We start from the raw sequence: 20,261 nt of genomic DNA on the forward strand, positions 1-20,261 counted from the left end.
GACTAATCTATTTATCCTGCTCCTGTGCTTTCTACTCAACATGGCAAATTAATGAGGAGTGTAATCTGCACAGAGTGCATGTGGCACTGCTGGGGCTGATCACTCATCAGAGGAGCACAGTGGGGAGGGGAGAACGTTCCTCTCCTCTCCTCCAGGCTTTGGTGCTTTTGGGGAATAGCAGTGACAAATCAGTTGTTTATTCTAAACCAAGCAGGCTGAAGTGGGACTGAAGTGTGCACAGGACCTCTTCTCCCTGGGCCTGTATAAACCACCATGGCTCCACATAGCCACGAATATGGGTTTTTTCTGTGCCTGAGCCCAGTGACATCCATCCCATCCCACAGTGGCCAAGTCTGGGTGCACCTCCTGAGGTCAGGAAGGATGTGTGGTGCAGAGGGTGTAAGACAAATCTGCTTCATTTCCCTCTAAAATAACTAAACATTTCCCTCTATAATAACTAAGTATTTCCCTCTTAATAACTAAATCCATCCTAGGTGGGTTGAGGATAACAAACAGCAGGCCCTAAAGATATTTTTGCCACATTTCTAAAGGTTATCTTTAGTGGTAAGCTATGAAAGGCAACATTTGCCGAGTTTTGGGAAAGTGTTTGTTGGGATAAAAGGTTTGGGGTTTTGTTTGGAGTTTTTGGCAGTACTAAGGAGTAAAGAGAGTTCTATCTATGCCGAAGTGGGGGGAAATAGGAATTTATAAAATGTGTGTGAAACCCATAATGCTCTCCATAATCAAAATTTACTTTAATTACAGAACATTTCAATTAAAAGAGAATGTTTGAAGCCTTTCATGTTGCCTTAGCTCTTGTTTCTAAGGCTTTTCTTTGTTCTTCTTCCTGCAGCTTACTGTTATACTCTTCCATAATTTGACCCTTTATCCTAGAGGAAAGAAAGAGTCAAGATTCATTTTGCAGTATTTGCTATTTCTTCTTTTTTTGTGGGTTGCTGTGAGAGAAGTCAGAAGGTTGCTTTTACCAGAAAATAGGCATCAATGCATAACATAAGTATATGAAGACTGCTTTAGTATTTTGTCTGTTGGAGCAAATATTGAAAATATTTGTATATTTAGAGGCAAAATAATGTGGGAGTTTCTTACTAATGCTACTTGAAAAGCATTCTCCTTAAATATATACTGCCTGCATAGCAACTTTAGAAGAGCTGCATTGGGAATGGCTACCTTGAGCCTGTTCTCAATGGGAAAGCACATCACTGAGGCTGTTCACACTAATGTTCATTTGTAGCTCCAGGGAACATGTGATTAAATGTAATTTCCCCATCCTATGCCCTCTTGCACAAAGCAGGAGGAAAGTCCCTTCTTTCTGGTTGGCTTTTGTACTTCATGTTTAGCATTGTACTTTGAATAAATATTTTATTTCAACTTTTAAACGAAAAGAAAAATAAGTAAAGGGACAGAAATTCCTTCTCACAGACTTTCCTGTGGCCGTTCTGTTTTGTGTTCCCCCAAATGTGCAGCAGCACTGGGGGCTTATCGATTGGTGAAAACTTACCCCAGAGCCTGGCACCAGCAGCACTGTCCTGCCTTATGCCACAAATCTATGAATTGGAATGAGCCAGACACTTCAGCTCAGCAACATTTCTGAAATGCATCATTTCCTTCTGGAAGCTGGATGGATCAGAAACAAGTCAGTCAAAACAAAGGAGTGCAGTAAATAAGCATGCACCTTTAAAGGCTTATTCTTTAATACTTACTATGAAAATTAGAGTTTATGATGAATGAAGAAAAAAAACCTTTTTTTTCATGGATATTTACCTGCCAGTGATCAGCTTCTCACTTTGCAGAACTTTTCAGCTGCAAAGTGAATTACTGAGGTCTTACAGTACTGATTAACACAGTCACCTACTGCTGTTTGGTTAGCACAAAACCCACACAACCTTTTCTTCCCCTGGTCCCACTTTCTATTTTCATCTGTACCCCTTCAATTTTCTCCTTCAGCACTTACAGTGAACAAGGATGTCTGGTTGGTTCTGCAAATTTCCATTCCAAGGACAGGAAATTACTGCTTAGATGTTGCTGTGCATTGCATGACAATGAAATTGTGAAATCTTGGGAACACCTCAGTGTTTAAAAAACCACAGACCTTCATGGATGAAAAAGATGAGGATAGAGAAGTGGATAAGGTTCTTCAAGCTCTGCCAGAAATCCTAAACCTTTACTGAGATGTTTTATTCATTCTTTGTGCAGAATTTATATATGTGCTAATGTGTGTTTTATTCAGAGATATATGGTGCCTAAAAAAGAAGCTATAAATGGACATTCAGGAAGAGCAAGAGCATGGCAAAGTTATATAACACTTCCCTTGCAAATTCTCTCTCTCTCTCTCTCCAGCTCTGCTAATTCACTGTATTTCCTGAATCTGTTTCTCTGTTGATAAACTGTCTGTATATATTGTTGAGATATCAGTAAGAGGTGATTTCAGTGTTTGTTTGATCAGGAACCTATACAAACTTTGTTTTGCCTCTGCAGCTTTCTCTGTCATGGAGTCCCTCAAATCTCTGACCTGTTGCAGGAGAAATTGTTAACTTGGGCATTTTTCTAAACCTGTCCCCTGTGAGCTTTGTTTGGATTTCTTTGTATAGGACATTTTGAATAGTCAGTCACTATGCACATTCTTTATGCCAGCTATGGGTTTGTAGACCTCCCTCGTATTCTGACAAGTTGTCTTTTTCAAACTGAAGAATTGTTAAAGAATTTTTTGCAGATTTCAGGTTGTAGCAGTGGAAACTGTCCCGTGTCTTGGATCCTTCTTATCCCTCTCAGAATATTGTCCAGTGAGAGAATGGACCAGAAATGCATGGGTGTGTGAAGAGGGAGAGAGAATAGTTCAATAATATTCTCTTTATTTCTGAATTTCTTTCTAAAATAATTCCTATCATTTACTTGGTTGGTGAGTGGACTGACTGCTGCTGAACAAAGGACTGATTTTTTCATGGGCTGTAAAATGTGTTAGTATAATGCAAAGTCTTCATTCTTGACACTGGTTAGCTCAGGGATGTTTTTCCACACTTGAAGTGAGGACTGGTTTTCAACATTTCTGTCGCTTCAGTTAAATTACCAAAAGGGTTTTAATTCTGTGAGAAGTCTAAGCAGCAGTAGGGGAACATGTTGGAAAATACTTTCAACTTGAGCACATAATGTATGATCCCCATATTCACAGTTAATGCTTAGTTTTGTACCACACAGTGCTCAGTACAAATGCCAGAGATTAATGTGGCCTTGTGTTAACTCCCTGTGTCTGAGATTAATAAGTCTTGTGCCAGCTAATGCCTCCTTGTTTACTTGTGTTAGTGATTAATATGTACTGGCTGATATCTTAATTTTGAGAACAAGGATTGTGTGTTTGAGAAAAGAAGGATAAGAGAAGTACATTGTGATTTGATGACATATTTGAGATACTCTCAAGGAGAAAAAATTCATCAAAAGAGCAGAACCATACCCAGACAAGTCCATGGCAATAATTAGCACATGTGAATGTATTCAGAAAATGTTATAAAAATGCATTAATTTCAGGAATATAACCTGGTCTCTTAAGTTATTGAGCATGCATGCTTTGGGAGAACTCCCCATGCATACAGTGCTGCAAATAAAGTAGTTTTGGAGACAGTTGAGTTTATCAGATGGTCTCTTTTCTAGTCTCTCTGTCCCAGAGAAGGACTGAAGGAGCTTTTTCAAAAGCTTTAAAACCCCAGGTGTTCAATATTGTGATGTTTTTATCCTACATTTTGAAGTTAGTTTGAATTTTGTTAGTGTAAATAATTGCAGCATACTTTTGTCACTTCTCTGTTCTCTTTCACATGATGACCGTTCATTCATAAGAGTGATTCCCAATCTCTCCCCAAGAGATTTAATTCCTTTAAGAACTTCAAAAAATTCCTACAAGCTGATTGGCTTCTTTAGAAAATGCTAGCAGTTTGGTGAGAGAGGATTTCCTTGGGCAGGAAGAATTGTCATTGTCATTTTGAGGGGTTTGTGTGGTTACATAGTTAACTCTTTATTTAAATTTCAGATTACTTGGTCAGTGTAGAATTCATATTTACTAGTCATGAATCACTGAATCTTCCATCACATCATTTATGAATTTGGGGCAAATTCATAAATGATGTGGAGATTTATTAATTTGAATATTTCATCTTTGACTGTGAGGAGACTTAATCTACTCTTTGTGATTTACCACTGTAAAACACTGTATGCATTTGAATCTCTTAATATTCCCCAGCCTTTGTGCACTCTTCTAGCTCCCTGGTAGACAGGATTTTCATTATTCAGGCATGTCTTGAGAAGTCTTTGAGAGGGTGACAGTTCCTGAGCAGAGATTATGTTTGTGTCACAATCTTGATTGTCATACATTGCATGTACACTGCATTTTGGCTTACTTTTGACTTGACACTTCTACAGATAAGCACTCAGATGATGGGACTTCTCTTCAGTATGCATTTAGGATATACACAAAGATGTAGCCCAGTACTTCCTTTTCTGAATTACATTTGTCAAGCTTTATAAAACCATTGCCTTCTGAATTTTTCAATGCAAGGAAGTGAGGCTGGATACATGGGCTGTTTTACATATGTTTTGCAGTCTGAACTTTCAAGCCATAAAGCAGTTCAGGACTCTGAATCAAGCTCTTCTGTAATGCAGTTGGCCTCTAGTGATGCTTAATTTCATGCAGTGCTGAATTTTTAGTGTTCTGTGAGGGCACCCAAATGGTCCAAAATTGCAAAATTCTGTCATTACCTTGGACTGGCAAACTGTTGGGGAAGCAGAGTTGTTAATTACCACCAGGCACTACACTGAGAAAACTAAAAGCAGAGTTTAGTTCTTGATGAACTGTGTTTCCACCACATATTTTTGTAGCTTTTATATTTAAATTATTCACCCACCAAACTTAAAATTTTACCTCTTCATACTGTGTCTTCTTGTCAGCATTGTCCTGGGGAAATACTTATCTAACAGTTGTCACTTGATTTCTTTGATGAGATAGGCCTTATCAAGATGCTTTTAAAAGTAGGTGGAAATGATTGATGAGCAGTAATAGCAGTTCTGCAGTCAGTGATCAACAAAAAGTACTTTTCTGAATGGCATGTTTATTTTAGCTGCTGAAAAATTGTTTCAGAAAAGGTTTGTGTAGCTGTTACTCACTGTTACATTTCCATTTTGATTCTGAGGAGAAATTATTTGCCTTTTTTAAAATGTGATTATCTTCCATCCTCTAAGTCTGGGTTTGCAGTGTGGACAGCAGGGTGAGCAGTGCAGGCTGACACAAACTGCAGACAATGTCAGGTTGGCATTAGTCCCCAGCTGCTCATGGTCTTGTCTCTTTGAATATATCTTAGAAAAAGCAAAGTTCAAGTGGTTTAAGATAAAAGAATAATTATATCTGCTCCCAAGTGAGCAACTCAGGAAGCAGATAAATAGTTGAAGGAATGTTAGTATTTTGTTTTCAGTCACATTTCTTGCTTTATTTACATGTAGCCTTTCTATTTATAAATGCTATTTTTGCACTCTCTCATTTTCTAATTCACTCTTTTTAATGTCTATAATTTGATTATGTGTCCTGATCATTTTTCTGAGGTGGCTTCCTAGAATATATACTTTTAAGATCCAAAATAACCTTTGTCTGCAAGGAATGTGGAAATTCAGGACTACTTAATTGCAAGACAAATGTTAGTGAGCTGTAGGTAAAGTATAAGGTGCTAATAGGACTTTTATGGTGCTTTGTAAATGATTATGAAAGCAGCTGGTTTTGACTCAAAGTAAGGAAATAAAAGAGTGAGATTTTGGTTGGATAAATTATCCATTTATCTGGATAATAAATGTTTTATTTGTGGTTTTAGATTCTGAATTGGAAAAGAAGTCAGTTATATGTCTAAGAACTATTCCCAGTGAAGTCTGTGCATTGTTAATGTCATTTTACAATAACTAAGTATTCCATAAAAGGTTTGTAAAATTGTCATTCCAATCTTGAAAAGAAGTGCAATTTTAGGTAATCTTGGTTTTGTTCTTTCTAGCTGCTTTTTTTCTCAGTTTTGGGGGTTTTTTTTGAGTTAGAGAGCATTTGTGTCACCAGGGTTTGTGTCATGAGCCAGTAAAATCTGAGGCAACTGCTTTGGTGTTGTTGCTACAGGTGGATCATGTCAGTAGCACCTGCTGCTTCCTTGCCTTCTCTTCCATTCAGAGCCCTGAGCACTCCAAAGTTCTGGAAGTATTAAAAGCCAGACAGGCAGGATTAAGGTATCCTCTGGAAACAAGACCAGGCCACTCCTTTTATATTTCTCACGCTCATTTCCAAAGAAAAAGTTCTAAATGGATTTTCTCTTGACAAAGTGTACGAGTTTCTCACAGTTTCTAATTATGGTATTTTAGCAATTATGTCAGGAATATCTCTTACAGAGTAATTCGAATTTGAAGTAGAAAATAGAACAAGCTTTTAGGTTTTTTGAATAAATTGTGTTAATTAATAACAAGAGCAGGCACATTGAAGAAGAAAGCATCTTTGTCTTTATCTGTTGGCTGTTTTATGTAACACTTAGCCCAGGACAGTGTCTGGCAGAGGTGCCAAAGGGGCACTCAGGGGTGCTCAACCCATCCTGCCCAGCACAAGCAGGGTGAAAGCAGAAACCATTGTTACACACAATAAACACACTCTGCAGCCATGAATTCGGCAAGGAAGCTCAAGAAGCAGCACTCACCCACCTGGGTGTGACACCTGCTCCTCCAGGGCTGGAAAAGACAGGATTTTCACCAGGCTGCTTGTCCTTTGAGTGAACTTCAGTAAAATTGTTGGCCAGCTTTCACACAGGGCTGTGCAGGAACCGTGCACAGAATTTACATGACAAAAATAGTGAGTGAAAGTGGAATTTGTAAAAACTCACTTTGCTGCCAAGAAGTAGAGCAACTTGTTGCCTGATTTTAGAGCTATTACTAAGCCTATGTGCAAATATTGAGGGAAAGTCTTCTGATCTGTGTTGCAGACTGCAAGTAAATACAGTCTTCAGCTAATTGCCTTGGGATGCCAGTAGTCTTTAAAACTTAAAAAACATATGGCATTGAAAATTAAAGTAATTCTTGTGTGCAAACTAGGATGGTGTACTATTTTTTCTTAATTTTTTTTTTAAAATGCAACATCAAAGCCGTTGCTCTTCTCTGGGTCTTTTCCAAAATGCCTTTAAAGCTTCAGGTAGGCAGAACATTTGTAGGTCTCTCATGGAACTCAGATGCTGGGTATTTAAATAAAGGGATGTGTTCAATTATTCAGTTGGCAAGACTGCATCTTACTAAGGTGACATTCAGCCTTTTCTTCACAAAGAAGAAAATAACTTGCATCTCTGACCAAAACAGTGAAAATTTGATATTTCAAAATGGGTTTTTTACTATTTTTAGGCCAAGTATTTTTTCAGCATGCTGAGATTGCAGCTGTCTGGTGGCATCCTGGTTTTTATCCAATTACAAATTAAGAGTGCCTTGATATTAATTTTTTATACCTCGACTGTGAGTGAAAATGCTGCAGTTTTCTTCCAGTTTAGTAGAAAACCAAACTAATAATGTAATGAAAGACCAAACATTACAGAAACCAAATAGGAATGAGTGAACTTCTTTCCCTGGCTTTTGTGGTAGAGGAGATAAAAACCAGCTCTGATTGAATATTGCTGCTTCAAATTCGTAACAACTGAAAATATTTTTTCCTTGCCATTACAGGATAAGAAGGCTTACCTGGATGTCATCCACACCTATATGGAGGTCCATGGAACTGTTCATGGCACAAGCACCATGTACATTCCTGGCTATGTGAAGAACCATGGAATACTCAGCGGGCGGGATTTGCAGTTTCTGCTGAGGGAAACCAAAGTAAGTTTGTCAAGCAGGAGTGGTGGCAAAAATATCTCCAAGCAGAGGGTGTCTCAAGTGCATGCATTTCACCTCCTATGAATAAGCTCCTAATTTAAAAGCACTGGAAAAAAATTATCATGTGTAAAGGAGCTTAAGTTGTGTTCTGTGTGCCAAGAATACATTTTTCATCATGTCTCTGTTTGGTGGATTGACAGCTCATATTAGAAAATTGGGATGACAAGCTACAGTCCCATTTAACAACCAGCTTGAGAACCAGGGATAAATGCATTTTTTCATTTTCTTGAATGTGATATTCAGCTCAAGGAGATTATCAGCTGAGACTGTGCTGTGTTTGCCGTGCCTGAGGTCAAGGTTAGGTAACGCCCAAAAGCTGCACAGCCTGCTGTGCCCTGCCAGTGACTCCAACCCAGAGTGACCCTGCTCTCCCAGGGAGAAAAGCAGAGCTGCAGCCCTTCATTTGCCATTCATGTCCTTCCTCTGCCTCAGCTGGGCACAGAGAGGGAGCACAGGAGCGTGGCTTCTTGTGATCTGCTTTGCCTGTGCCTCCAGAGTCACAGGAACTCAAGATGAGGGACGGGATATACATGGAAATAAATTTTGTCCCCACAGTTTTGTCTGGATTCTCTGCGCTTCCCATACTCTTTGTGGCACCTTGCAGCATTCAAACACTTCAGTAGATTACATTTAAATAGAATTTTTGACTTTAAGTTGGTGAAAGAAGGGAGTTGTGTGTTTAAAATTAGCAAAATCTGCAGAAGTGCACCACTGTTGATATTTTCTTGCGGTGCACGTCCATAGAAAAATCTCTTTAAAAAAAAAGAAAAGGAAAAAGCAAGCACCTCTTAGGCTTCCCACACAACTGCAGAGATCTCCTTTTTGAAGTACTTAGGAAAATGATGGTAATTTGACATCTCTGTGTGACAGTTGTTGGTAAATTATGAGTTTTTAAGTGCAAACACTGTGTGTATGTGCTTGATGCCTGCAGATACACATAATGTTAATATTAAAAAGTCAACATTTGCTTTCGTCACAGATAATCTGAGATTACACAGCTTTTGCCTGTGTGGAGTATGAAATCCCTGTGTTAATCATAATGTGGGAAGAATATTGACCTTGTAATAACCCCCAAGCATGAGCAGTGACTACCTCCTAAAAAACGTGTTCTATTCACTGAAATAGTAAAATAAGCAAATTCAGTAGAATTACTGAAGTCCCTATACAAGTGCCAGTTATAATAATAGTTATGTTTAACTAAGCTTTTCTCTAATTTTTTATCATCCATCTTGTATGTATCACATTTAAAAGCTTGCTTTTAAGTATTAACTAGATATCTAGTTGTTATTGGTTATATTTGCTGTGCTCTGAGATGCAATGTAAAGACACATTCAATTTAGGACAAATTCAAGCTGATACCTATGTGTTGCACAGTTTAGTTGTATGGATTTTGTGACACAGGAGGGAGCAGACTACTTCCAGTCAGATTTTGAGCAGTAATTGCAGCTTCAGATAGGAGACTGTGTTGGGATTATGAAGTGCTCCTGAGATAGTAAATTGCTTATTTTCCACCAAAAGTATCTGGTGAAAAGCATGGATCTGTGCTGAACTGTTGTCAGAGTCCTAGACCATTTTCGATTTTAATGATTTTTATTCTGTTGTTGTGCATTGGTTATGGTTGGTTTTTTCTTTCATAACATTGGGGAAAATAATTTTTAGAATTTGCTACATTTCTTAGTAGATGGCTCTGAGCAAATCATTGATATGTTTCAGAACCCTGTATCAGGAAGTCAGGGTTTTAAAAATTACATTTGCAAGCAGTATTTTTATATGGCTCTTCTGAACTTTTGTTAGCAGGTTTGCAAATGACAAAAGCTGTTTTCCTTTTAAGGAAATTATTTATTTAGGATACAGCCAGGCTAACAAAACTTTGCCCTGATGATAAGCTGTTAATAGTCCATCTGCTTCTCCTAATACATAAGTATTGTCATGGAAATGAGACTGCAATGTATTTCTAATTTTGCAATGAAATGAAATTAAATATGGCTTATTGCATCATGCATTTCGCTTATTATTCCTAATACCATTTCAATGTATCTAATTGAACAGAAAAAGTAAAACAGCAGCATGCTGGGATTGAAAGTGGAAACTGAGATCTCCCATCTCATTTTTTGGACTTTTCAGTTGGTGGAGGATTGGGATGGGTGGGTTTTTGTTTTGTTCTGGTTTTTTGCTGGCTGATGCATTGTATCTCATAGGTACTCTGGCTGTTCTGCCTCAGCATATGGTTACCTGTCAGTGTTGATCAACAGACACACTTGCTCCAAGTGCTCTTGCTGCCTGCATATTCACATTTCCAGATTTTTATCCCTTTAAGAGGCAACACTTGAGCACAGCTTAGTACAAAACACTGCTCACCTGTCACCAGTGGCCATCTGCTGCCTATGTGGGTCAATTGTGTTTATATCAGCTGGATCATGGGTTGCATTGCTAAAATAAGTGCAGGTTTCTCACAAAAATCAAGGTGACTTGAACAGGAGCTTTGTGCCTGGAGGAGCCCCATGTGTGAGTGCACATGCATGCAGGGATGTTCAAGGACACTTTTTAATCATAATCACTTTATTCATTAAAGTCAGAGTCCTGTAATGAATTTAGTTATGGGGTTTTGTCACAGACTGTGCCTGTGCTGCAGGTGTGTGAATAATCAGGGCCATAACTCCAGGCTGGGAACATCTGTGGGTGCAATGCTCTCTGGAGCATCATGGGGAGACAGCAACCTTTGTCCTTAAACTTCCAGAAACCTTCAGATGTGTTGAGACCATGGACAAGAATTGTCTGTCATTGGTTGTGATTTCAGGACTGTGTTAGCAGGTTTTTGTTAGGTCAACTGATAAATGTTCAGGCTTTCAGAAAGGGAGAGCTAAATAACAATTTAACAAATCACATGGTTCAGCCTAGTCAGAAGTGTCAGCTCGTGCTGCACTGCTTAACTTTGTCCTTAGACAGCAAAACACCAGTAGGTGAGGGCTCAGTCCTGTGATTCTTAATCAGAGCTTTGCATTCCCAAAATGTCTTTGGTCCCTGCAGTAGCTGGCAGGACAGAGTTATTCCGGGCAGTGTGCAGCTGCCATTTCCTTCTGCGTGCGCTGTAAAGCAGCACATCTCAGAGGGAGGGAGCTCTGCAGGCAGGAGGGGCTGCTTGAGATTCACCATGGCTGCTTCAGCTGTGTGGAGCATGACAAAAAGGAGCCATGTCTGCAGTTCCTAATGAGGAGATGTGGAGCCATTCATCACGGTGGAGGAGAATGGGGTAGGCGAGCTGGCAGCCTTCCTGCCAACTCCCAGGGCTGCCTGCCAAGTGGGCAGCTGGAGCACTTGGACCAGGCTCCCTTGGAGGAACCAGTGTTGAATTCTTGAGAAGTATTTCTCCTTTTGAGAAAGTTTCAGATGCAACTTTTTCCTTCGAGTCACTGTGAATTTTTCAGAGAGTTCAAATTCTTTTACTAAGTGGATTTTACTATTTCTGTATGATTAATAAAAGTAGGAGCAACACTCTTACACAGACACAGGCAAACAAACTTTGTTTTCATATTGCCTTTTGTGAAGGAATATATATTTAAACCTCATAAAAGCAGCTGAAAAAATAGTTACCTAGTGATTTTATTCTCAAGTTGTTTGAATCACAAAAGGATTGACTTTAGCAGAAAGTATTTTGTCTTGATGAGAAGAATAGTTATATAGCAAGATAGTTAACCTTTGCTATACTCCTCTTTCTCGAGTTTAGAAGAGAATATATAAGTTGAATAAGGAAGCATATTAAAGTGGTGATAAACCTACCAACCTGACAGAATAAATTTAATAAAGTGCAGTAATGCTAGAAAAGGGAGAGGACAAGATAAACACTCCTCTGCGTGAAACTAGAGCATTTGCTCTCTGGAATATGAAATTTTTTCTTAACTATTGAGCTAGCCATAATTACAGTCAGGGAAGTAAAGCATTCAATCCTTATTTTATACTTTTGGCTATAATTTAGGATGACTATTTACTTAGTTATATTAATAGTAGTCTGATGTGATGCTGTAAACTCCACCAAAAAAAAAACCAACAAAAAAAAAATACTGCTTTTCATGAGAGGGGTTGTGAGTCACTTTTTGTGTCAGAGATGTCTCCACTTAACTACTGCACTGTGAGAGGACCCCTTACATTTCAGCAAGAAGAGTGGCTGGTGTGATGTGTGATGCTGGGTGGCCTACTCAAAAATCTGACATTCCAAACCAGAGGTTCAGTTTATTACAAAGGTGGAGAAGGTTCCTGAGGAGCCTTTGTTATGAAAACCAAATTGTTAAGGGTTTCAACTTTACTCAAGTTGAGCCAGTGATGTTGCAAACACAAATCCCTTTCTCTGCTCCGTGCAGACCTACAGGCACAGACACACTGGGGCAGCAGACATTGATAAAAAGGAATAGGTTAAAAAAAAAACAACCCCACATTGCTGTTTGCATGATCATTCTATTTCTGTTTTTCTTGGCAGTTATCTCTTTTAGATAGACTTTTACAGTGCAGCTTCCTTTTGGCAATCACCATGTTCTGTGGGGTGTCAGTGTGCAGAGCTGGCTCTGCCATGTGCCCACTTAGAGCTGTCTAGGAAAAACAATGGCTTTTGCTTTCAGAAACATTGGAAAGGTGAGAAAAATGCTCAAAAACAGATTATGATTTTTTTCCAAGCATTAATCAACCAGTAAAGCATAAAGCAATCTCCTCTGCATAGCAGTTCTGCTGCAGCTCACAGAGTGAGATCTGGACTAATATTTTTTAGCCAGGTGTTCCCACTATGGTATTACCAACACAGTCACATTTGGAGTTTTGCAATATGGATCTTCAGCCCAAGGGTGCAGGTGCCCTCCCATGGTGGGCTGGGTTACCAGACCTGCATCTGATGAGAAATTACCCCAAGAGCCATATCAGCACCTGCAGTGCTGGAGGCAGCAGTGAACATCACAAATCAGGGCAAGCACAGCCTGGTGTAAATCTTCACTCTGTGGGACAGAGCCTTGCCTTCCCCACAGCCTCATCTCTATTGAGGATGATGTTTGCTTCACTGCTACCTGAAAATGGGTGGCTGTTATGTCTACTTTTTTCTTTTTTTCATTTCTTTTTCAGTTAGTGCCTTGCAGTATTTGCTGCATACTCTTAGGAAGTACCTTGACAGATTGTTTTAGCCTTTCTGGAAATAACAAACCATGTAATTCAAAGGATTAGCAAATGAGAGCATTGTGAGTTACAGAAAAGGCCTGTGTTCTCTAATACTTGCTCTTTTAATCATAATGAATGTGAGGCATGTAAGATATTTCAGTTTTGCTCTTTATACCAGACAAAAATACTGACTCCCTAACCAAGGAAAGTTAATCATAAAGAGACTCACAGAATGGTTTGGGCTGAAATGGACCTTGAAGATCATCTAGTTCCACCCCGTGCCATGGGCAAGGACACTTTATAAGGGACAACTTTCTGGAGAAGGGTCTGGACTGAGTTTGGGAATTTCAGCTGGTTTGATGATGGTGTGCTGGAGGGTGATAGAAGGGCTGAAAGAAGGATTTGAGGGGCTGCAGGCAGCTGTGAGGCAGGCTGCAGGCTCAGGCCACCAGGCAGCACACACACACACACACCCTTTTCTAGGGATCAGACACATCCTTCTTTCTTCCTTCCTTCAAAGGAACAGTGCTGCTTAGAGGTGAGGCTGGAAAATGGATGGGAAACAGGTGGTAAGCTATTTATTATAGATTAAGTGATGGCAGTGCTCTCAGTGCTGTCAGAACACAAACCCATGTTTCTTTTCCCATGCAGCTTCCTCCGAAATAAATGGACCAGTCAGACACAGAACTCAGCAGTGCACAGCAGCAGTTTATTAAAAAAGTGCAAAACTAAGCAAACAACCCAGCATTCCCTACATAGCAGACAAACACTGGATTATAGGAGGAATTAATACTTCAGATAGGTTTAATTGTTGGTTCTCAGCTGGTTTTCTGCCTGAACTGAGGAGTAGTTTAAATAAATAATATTTTATGTGCAGACTGCATAAAATGGTTTCATGTCCTTAATTCATTGTTTTCAACAGATTACCTTTTTGTGAATTCCCTCTTTTGAAATTATATGTAGCATACATTTCTCTGACTGAAAGCTGGTTTATTTTTTGCCATATATAAAACCAGAATTTATATGATTTGTCTTTAGTAGAAATAGCTTCTGGATCTTTTTATTATCACCCACTAGACAGTTTCTGTAAGATTTAAATCAGTGAGGGAGTTGAGAAACTTTTTGCCACTTCTTTAACCTGAATATTGAGAACTGGAATTAGAATATTCAGCTCCATGCAGTGCAAATTGCGTGTCCCCAGCTATGCTGAGAAGTGTTAACTTGCTTTTCTAAAATGAGCCAGCTCTGAATTTATGCTGTTGTTGCCATGGGTTGGGGAGGATTGATGCTGCAATGCCTCTGCACGACAGGGCTGACTACAGCTTTATGCATCAGTGTTAGCATCAGCTCCTGGGAAGAGCCTGCAGCTGTGAATGTTCTGTTACTGGGATTCATTTCTGTGTTGCACAAGATTTAATGCAGAATAGTGTGCCTTGACCTCCTTGAATATGTGTCCTGATTGCATGACTCTCACAGTTATGAAGGTTGTGCTTTATTTTCCTGATAAAAGCAGTAGATATATATAGATATATATATATATATACACATTGTTATGCAGCAGTACTGAGAAATTGCTGTTCCAACTCAGAGCTTGTAGTTCTCCCATCATACACAAACATTCAAATGAAGAATCCTATACACAAACATTCAGATGAAGAATTCTATATTTAATTCAGGAGGTTTCATTATGCTTGGGCAGGAAAAGGTCAAGATTTTTTTAGACTACTCAGAAAAAAAAATTATTATATTTTCACTGGAGCAGAGCAGTGCCTTTTCTAGAGCACCTGGAATCCCAGCTGGTGCAGGAAAAGCTTTGGGATGGATTTTTGCTCTGGTTTCTCTTGGAGCCATTGAACCCTCTGAAGGCTGAACCCTCTGAAGCCCCTGCAGGCTCTCGCTGCCTCCGTGCAGTGTCATGAGCTGCTGTTTGCTGCCACCTACCGTTTTAATTAGGGGCCCTAATTAGTGTACCAGGAGCGTGTTGTGTGGGCAAAGCCATTAGCTTGGCTGGTTTGGGAATCAGGAAAACACTGGTGCAGCTGTTCCTGGACATTGCTGCTTTAGAGCCTGTGCCTGTAGGAAAGCCCCAGCAACTCCACTTCCACACCAAGTAAACCACAATTTTTTCCCCCCTGCCCCAAAAAAATCCCTAAAAGGGTCTGTTGTTGCCTCAGCTCCATGAAAAACCACCTCAGCTCATTACAGGTATGATTGTCAAATGTGTTTTGCAGGACATTCCATTACTGCTTGGGTGAGCTGCTGAATTTCCCCTATTTTCCTCTTAGCATTGCATTTTCTTCAGGCTGGTACCTTTAGAATGTGGTTTTGTTTGTTTTTAGCTAGCTAGCTCTTAGCTTTTTTGAGAATAACAAAAAATTAAAATATCACTTGTTTTGTATTTTTCAGCTGTTTGTTGGTCTTGGATTTCCATATGAAGGGCCAGCTCCCTTGGAGGCTATTGCCAATGGATGTGCTTTCCTAAATTTAAGATTTAACCCACCAAAAAGTAGCAAAAACACAGATTTTTTCAAAGGCAAACCTACACTCCGAGAGGTAAGCTCTATCAATATTGATAATTTTTTATTGAAAATGCTTGTGGGTTTCCTTTTATTAAGAGAAATTGCATTAATGTTCAAGGTTCATTGCCAGAGGTGTGCAACTGCTTTTTTCTTTAGTCATTGGTGGGAATGTCAGTCCTTATTTTTGTAGGACAATTAAAATGGTGTTGTTAGCACACTTCAGTCTTTACCTCTAGGTTTGCTTTAGGTGCATTCTGTTACTTCTTATTGAGACATCATAAACTGAAGTTTCTCTTGGAAACCTGATGTTCTGCCTAGGAACAGATCTGTCGTTTTGATACATCATTTGAAAGTGTTTTTATTTTGTTGAAGAAACAGACATTGCAGTGTACTGTGCAGGAAGTAAATAGGTGTTTAAGCAAATTATGAAAAGGGCATTTGTGGGTGGTTATATGTGTTCTGGGATTTTATTTTTTTCTTCAAAAAAGACCAGTTCAGGCACTGTTGAGTTAAGGTATTAATGGTCACCCACCGTGGTTGTGGGTAAATTCTGAAGACTTTTGCAGAACTGACTCTTGAAGAAAACAGGAAAACCAAACTCCAAGCTTTTAAAACAGTCAGTGTGTTTAGGCTCTAGTGAGAGAAGACTGAAGCTAAGTAAACTAACCCCTCATCCTGGCACTGACTTTGGAACATTTTTTGTTTAGTCAGTGTAGGTAAAATTCAGCCTGTACTTGTAAACATTTAACAGAGCCATTTCTGACATCAGCTCTCATGTCTGTGGCCATGGCTTGCTCACAGGTGTATGTACATATATTCTTTATGTATTTACATCATGGGAAAGCTCTCAGGTAACATGCAGATGATTCAGGTTATGCTTGGACCATATAAATTGTGTCCTGAGCAGCACTAGCTGGTTGATAAGCAGAGGACAGTTTCCCATTTTCAACCAGGAACGTAAAAAAAAATTCTTTACAAGTTTATGATCCACAACTGTAATTGCCTTTCTTGTTATACACTGAATTCGTGTCCTGTACAAGCTGAAGCTTGCCACTTCTCTGTCTGTGTTGCTAACAAAGGAGACAGCAATAAGGGAATAAAAACCTCTTTAAACTTTCTCCTTGACACCTTTCAAGACTTTTCTTCTGTGAGTCCCTCAGTTTTTGTGTCATTTCCAGTTGTCCTGTGCCCAAACACCATAACTGGTCAGGCTCGGTAAATAATCTGAACCCATCTAAGAGCTTTGTGGGAATTTCAGGGCTTGGAATGCCATGATAAATCCTGATGGCATGTGTCAGCACTAACAGAAATGCTGTGTGCCTGACTTGTACACAAAAATAATCCTTATTGACTGCTCAAGTCCAAAGCACATCATATACATCCATACATTGCTGCCATCACATGCCCTGCTGACCTGTCCTGAGCGTAACATTTTCTCTGACTGGTCTTCACAACTGCATTTAGATCCCATTGCCAGTAATCCAGGTGCTGGTTCTTTGGGATTAAAAAACCCTTAAATGCTTCTCTCCATTCTTCAACTGCTAAAGAAGAACAAAAAGAGCTTGTGTTGTTGTGTGACATGATTATCCATACAGGAATTTGAAGATGAAGTCTGCATTTAGTGGTTCTGTAAAGTAACCTTTGCAAGTTGCTGTTCTCCACAAGCAAAATGCAATGGCTACTTTTAATAGGTTTTTTTAATAGTGAATGCAACAGTTTCTGGCAGATCAGAGGAAAAGATCAAGTACAGTGTATCTCTTAGTGCAGGAGAAGGTTCTTCCCCACAGACACTGCTTCCTGCTTCACATCTTCTGCAATGTCTTTTTATCCTAACTACAGCATAAATTGGCAGCTGTATAAACACTGCTTATAAACAACCTATCCTGTGGGGGTTTTTGGTATTTATTGAAAAATGCAGGTTTTTTCTGAGGCTGCTGTGAACCACTTCTCTCTTCTGTAGCTTTTGCTCCCTTTTGTGTGTTCATGTGCATGTTCTCAGTCCTGGGTGACCAGTCACAAAAAATACATATTGAGCTATCCTGCTAGTTCTGAAAGCAACTCTGATGTAGCATTTCTTAGTTACCCTCTTGGGCATTCATTGATATTGCTTTCTGCCCAAGTGATTAGCAAAATATTGGTTATCACTCTTGGTGAGGTCACGTTACTCTTCTTCTCTCAGTCATGAGAGTCAGAATTCATCTCTGGTTTTTAAAATTATTCTTTCTTCACTGTTGCTCACAGAACTGTGGAAATGTTTGCAATTTGAAGGATGCAGGGTGAGGATGACATCTCTGGGAGCCAGCCATGCAGGTCTGAGCAGGACTTGTGGCAGTGAGAGGTTGTGAAGAAGGAGGGTGGCACTGTGGATGAGCTGTGGGGAAGCAGGGTCATGCTTTAATTTCAGTAAATATTAAGTCTTCTGTGGTGTGGGTCTTTGTGAGGCTTGAAGCCACAAATTAGAGGTACACATATCTGACTTGTGATGTGTTATCTGATTTTCAGTTTTCCAGCTAAATTCACACTCTAAATTAAAAGAGGAAAATATGAAAAGTGACTCAGAAGGAATGATGCTGACTGTTGTGTCCTAACTGATTAATCCAAGTCTGATTAAGAAAGTGAGAGGCAAGGATATCTTTACACATTAATTTTTACCAATATAATTTCTTCTTTCAGTTGACCTCTCAGCATCCCTATGCTGAAGTTTACATTGGGAAGCCCCATGTGTGGACTGTGGACATCAATGATCTTTCTGAGGTTGAGAAGGCCGTGAAATCAATTTTGAATCAAAAGGTGAGAAATGTGTCTTCAATTTGCTGTCAGCACTTGAGTGTGGAGTGTGTACTGCACATACAGTGCTTCCTAGTGTTAGTCTAGTGAGCGCTGCATTTTGGTAGGATATTGAAGAAAAAATCATTATTCCATATCTATGGTATTGAAATTCTCATGTTTTAGTACTGGATATGTCTGGTTCTTAAAAAAAATGAGTGGATAGAAATGAGAATTTCACATGTGAATTATACAGCAATCTGTGTTTCCTGTGCACTCAGTGAGGGAGTTTCATTGTTGATTCTTGGAGCATTGCAGGCTCTGCCCTGCTCCTCTCTGAGTTTGTAGCCCTGAGATTCCCACAGAAGTGCTTGTGCACTTACAGTGAGGAATGGCAATGAGGGCACTTCAAGGGGGGAAGAGTAGGAAGGAATTTTCAAAGGTTTCACATTCTGTTTTATCACTTTAGCTTCAAAACTGAAACTTAGTTAAATCAGGAGCTCTGGAGTCCCAGAGGGTCTCAGGGTAGCCTTACATCTGCCACTTTGCAGGGTACCCTGAGTTTCCACAAAGATAGTCATGGAGCAATTCTTACTGCCTTTAAAAAGGAGAAATATCAGCTAAAACTGCTGATGGTTTTGTAAGCTTGTTTTTTAATGAGTTTATTAGTACTTTTTGTTGCTATAATGGAGTATTTGGACCAGAAGCTGCTGTCACAGAGTGCACAATGAAGTTGATTGAAACAAAAACCCCTCTAACCTTAACACACTGTCTCCACAGATTGACCCTTATTTGCCCTATGAATTTACCTGTGAGGGAATGCTTCAGAGGATGAATGCCTTTATTGAAAAACAGGTATGAACTTCTCTTTTGGATGACTCTTGGATTATGCTGGAGAGGGAGAACCATCTCCTTTTTTAAGCTTCTCAGTGTTGCTGCTGTCCAAGTAGGAATTGTAGCTGTGCAGACCTTGGCATTATATGAAAGCAGAAAGGCAAAGCAATTTTTCAGCGTGTATGTGACTTCTTTAGCTGTGTACACACATAAAAGCTTTGGATCAAGAAGGATCACTTAAATACAGAGGTACTTTTTGATGGAATTGCTGTCTCTGGGCAGAATTGCAGCCTCTGGGCAGATTTTTCAAGTATTTAGTTTCAATCAATAAAGATTTAAATGGTTTGGAACCCAGTTACTTAAAGGACTTTTGGTCCCTGGGCATTACTGGCAGCTGAGAGCAGCAGAAGATGTCCAGTTGAGTAATAAACTGCAGGGATTTACATGGGATCCTGGTTTCTAGAAATTGTGTGTTTGCTTGGACTTCTGCCCAAGCCAGATCTGTTGCAGTAGCCAGCTCTGCCTTTTGTTCTGGCTGCTGCAGAGCAGAGATAGGAATGACCTTTATCTCTGATGTGTCATTTAATTGCCAGCATTTCTTTCAAGGGCACTGGACATCTGTCTGCCCTTGTGTTTTTGAAGGTGGGTGCTTTTAAAGACAGTCCTAAAGAATAACACAGCTCCAGGTCTGGAGGGCAGTTAACACAGCAGAGCTATTCCCACTTTCCTGCCAATAAACACTTTAAGCTTTTGCTGTTGTATTGATGACAAAACATGTAAAAGTATCACTGCTTTTGATTATTCTACCCAAGTTAGAATTGGGAGTTTTTGTAAATCAAGAAGAAATGGAGCTCAGTGTAAGGGAGAAAAAGACAAGAGATGGCACCTGTGGCTGAAACCTGTCTCTTCCCTCTGGCCCTCCCCCAAGGCTAAGCCCTCCCTTGTGCTTCTCAGAAATCCACAGAATATTGTAATTTGTAATTTTGTTCATTGCTTTGACTAATTGTCAAAAGCTGGTGGTGTTTCACAGCTCCCAGGATGCTTGAGCACAATTTTTAGCTGCATGTACTTAGCACTTTG

The 20,261-nt window shown here is 39.6% G+C and overlaps 1 protein-coding gene across 8 annotated transcripts in view; it reads left to right on the plus strand.

Moving 5' to 3' along the window:
- The window catches only part of MGAT5 (alpha-1,6-mannosylglycoprotein 6-beta-N-acetylglucosaminyltransferase), a 111,969-nt gene that overhangs the window by 81,842 nt on the left and 9,866 nt on the right, over positions 1-20,261 (plus strand). For all 8 annotated transcript variants that reach the window (XM_054277561.1, XM_054277562.1, XM_054277563.1 and 5 more), the window contains 4 exons: positions 7,723-7,872; positions 15,469-15,615; positions 18,255-18,371; positions 19,128-19,202. In XM_054277561.1, the coding sequence (XP_054133536.1) occupies positions 7,723-7,872; positions 15,469-15,615; positions 18,255-18,371; positions 19,128-19,202 (489 nt within the window). The remainder of the gene's footprint in view (positions 1-7,722; positions 7,873-15,468; positions 15,616-18,254; positions 18,372-19,127; positions 19,203-20,261) is intronic.

The sequence above is a fragment of the Melozone crissalis genome, unplaced genomic scaffold (genome assembly GCF_028551555.1).
Source record: "Melozone crissalis strain CALT ecotype California unplaced genomic scaffold, PUWL_Pcris_2 ptg000023l_1, whole genome shotgun sequence".
NCBI classification, from domain to species: Eukaryota; Metazoa; Chordata; class Aves; order Passeriformes; family Passerellidae; genus Melozone; species Melozone crissalis.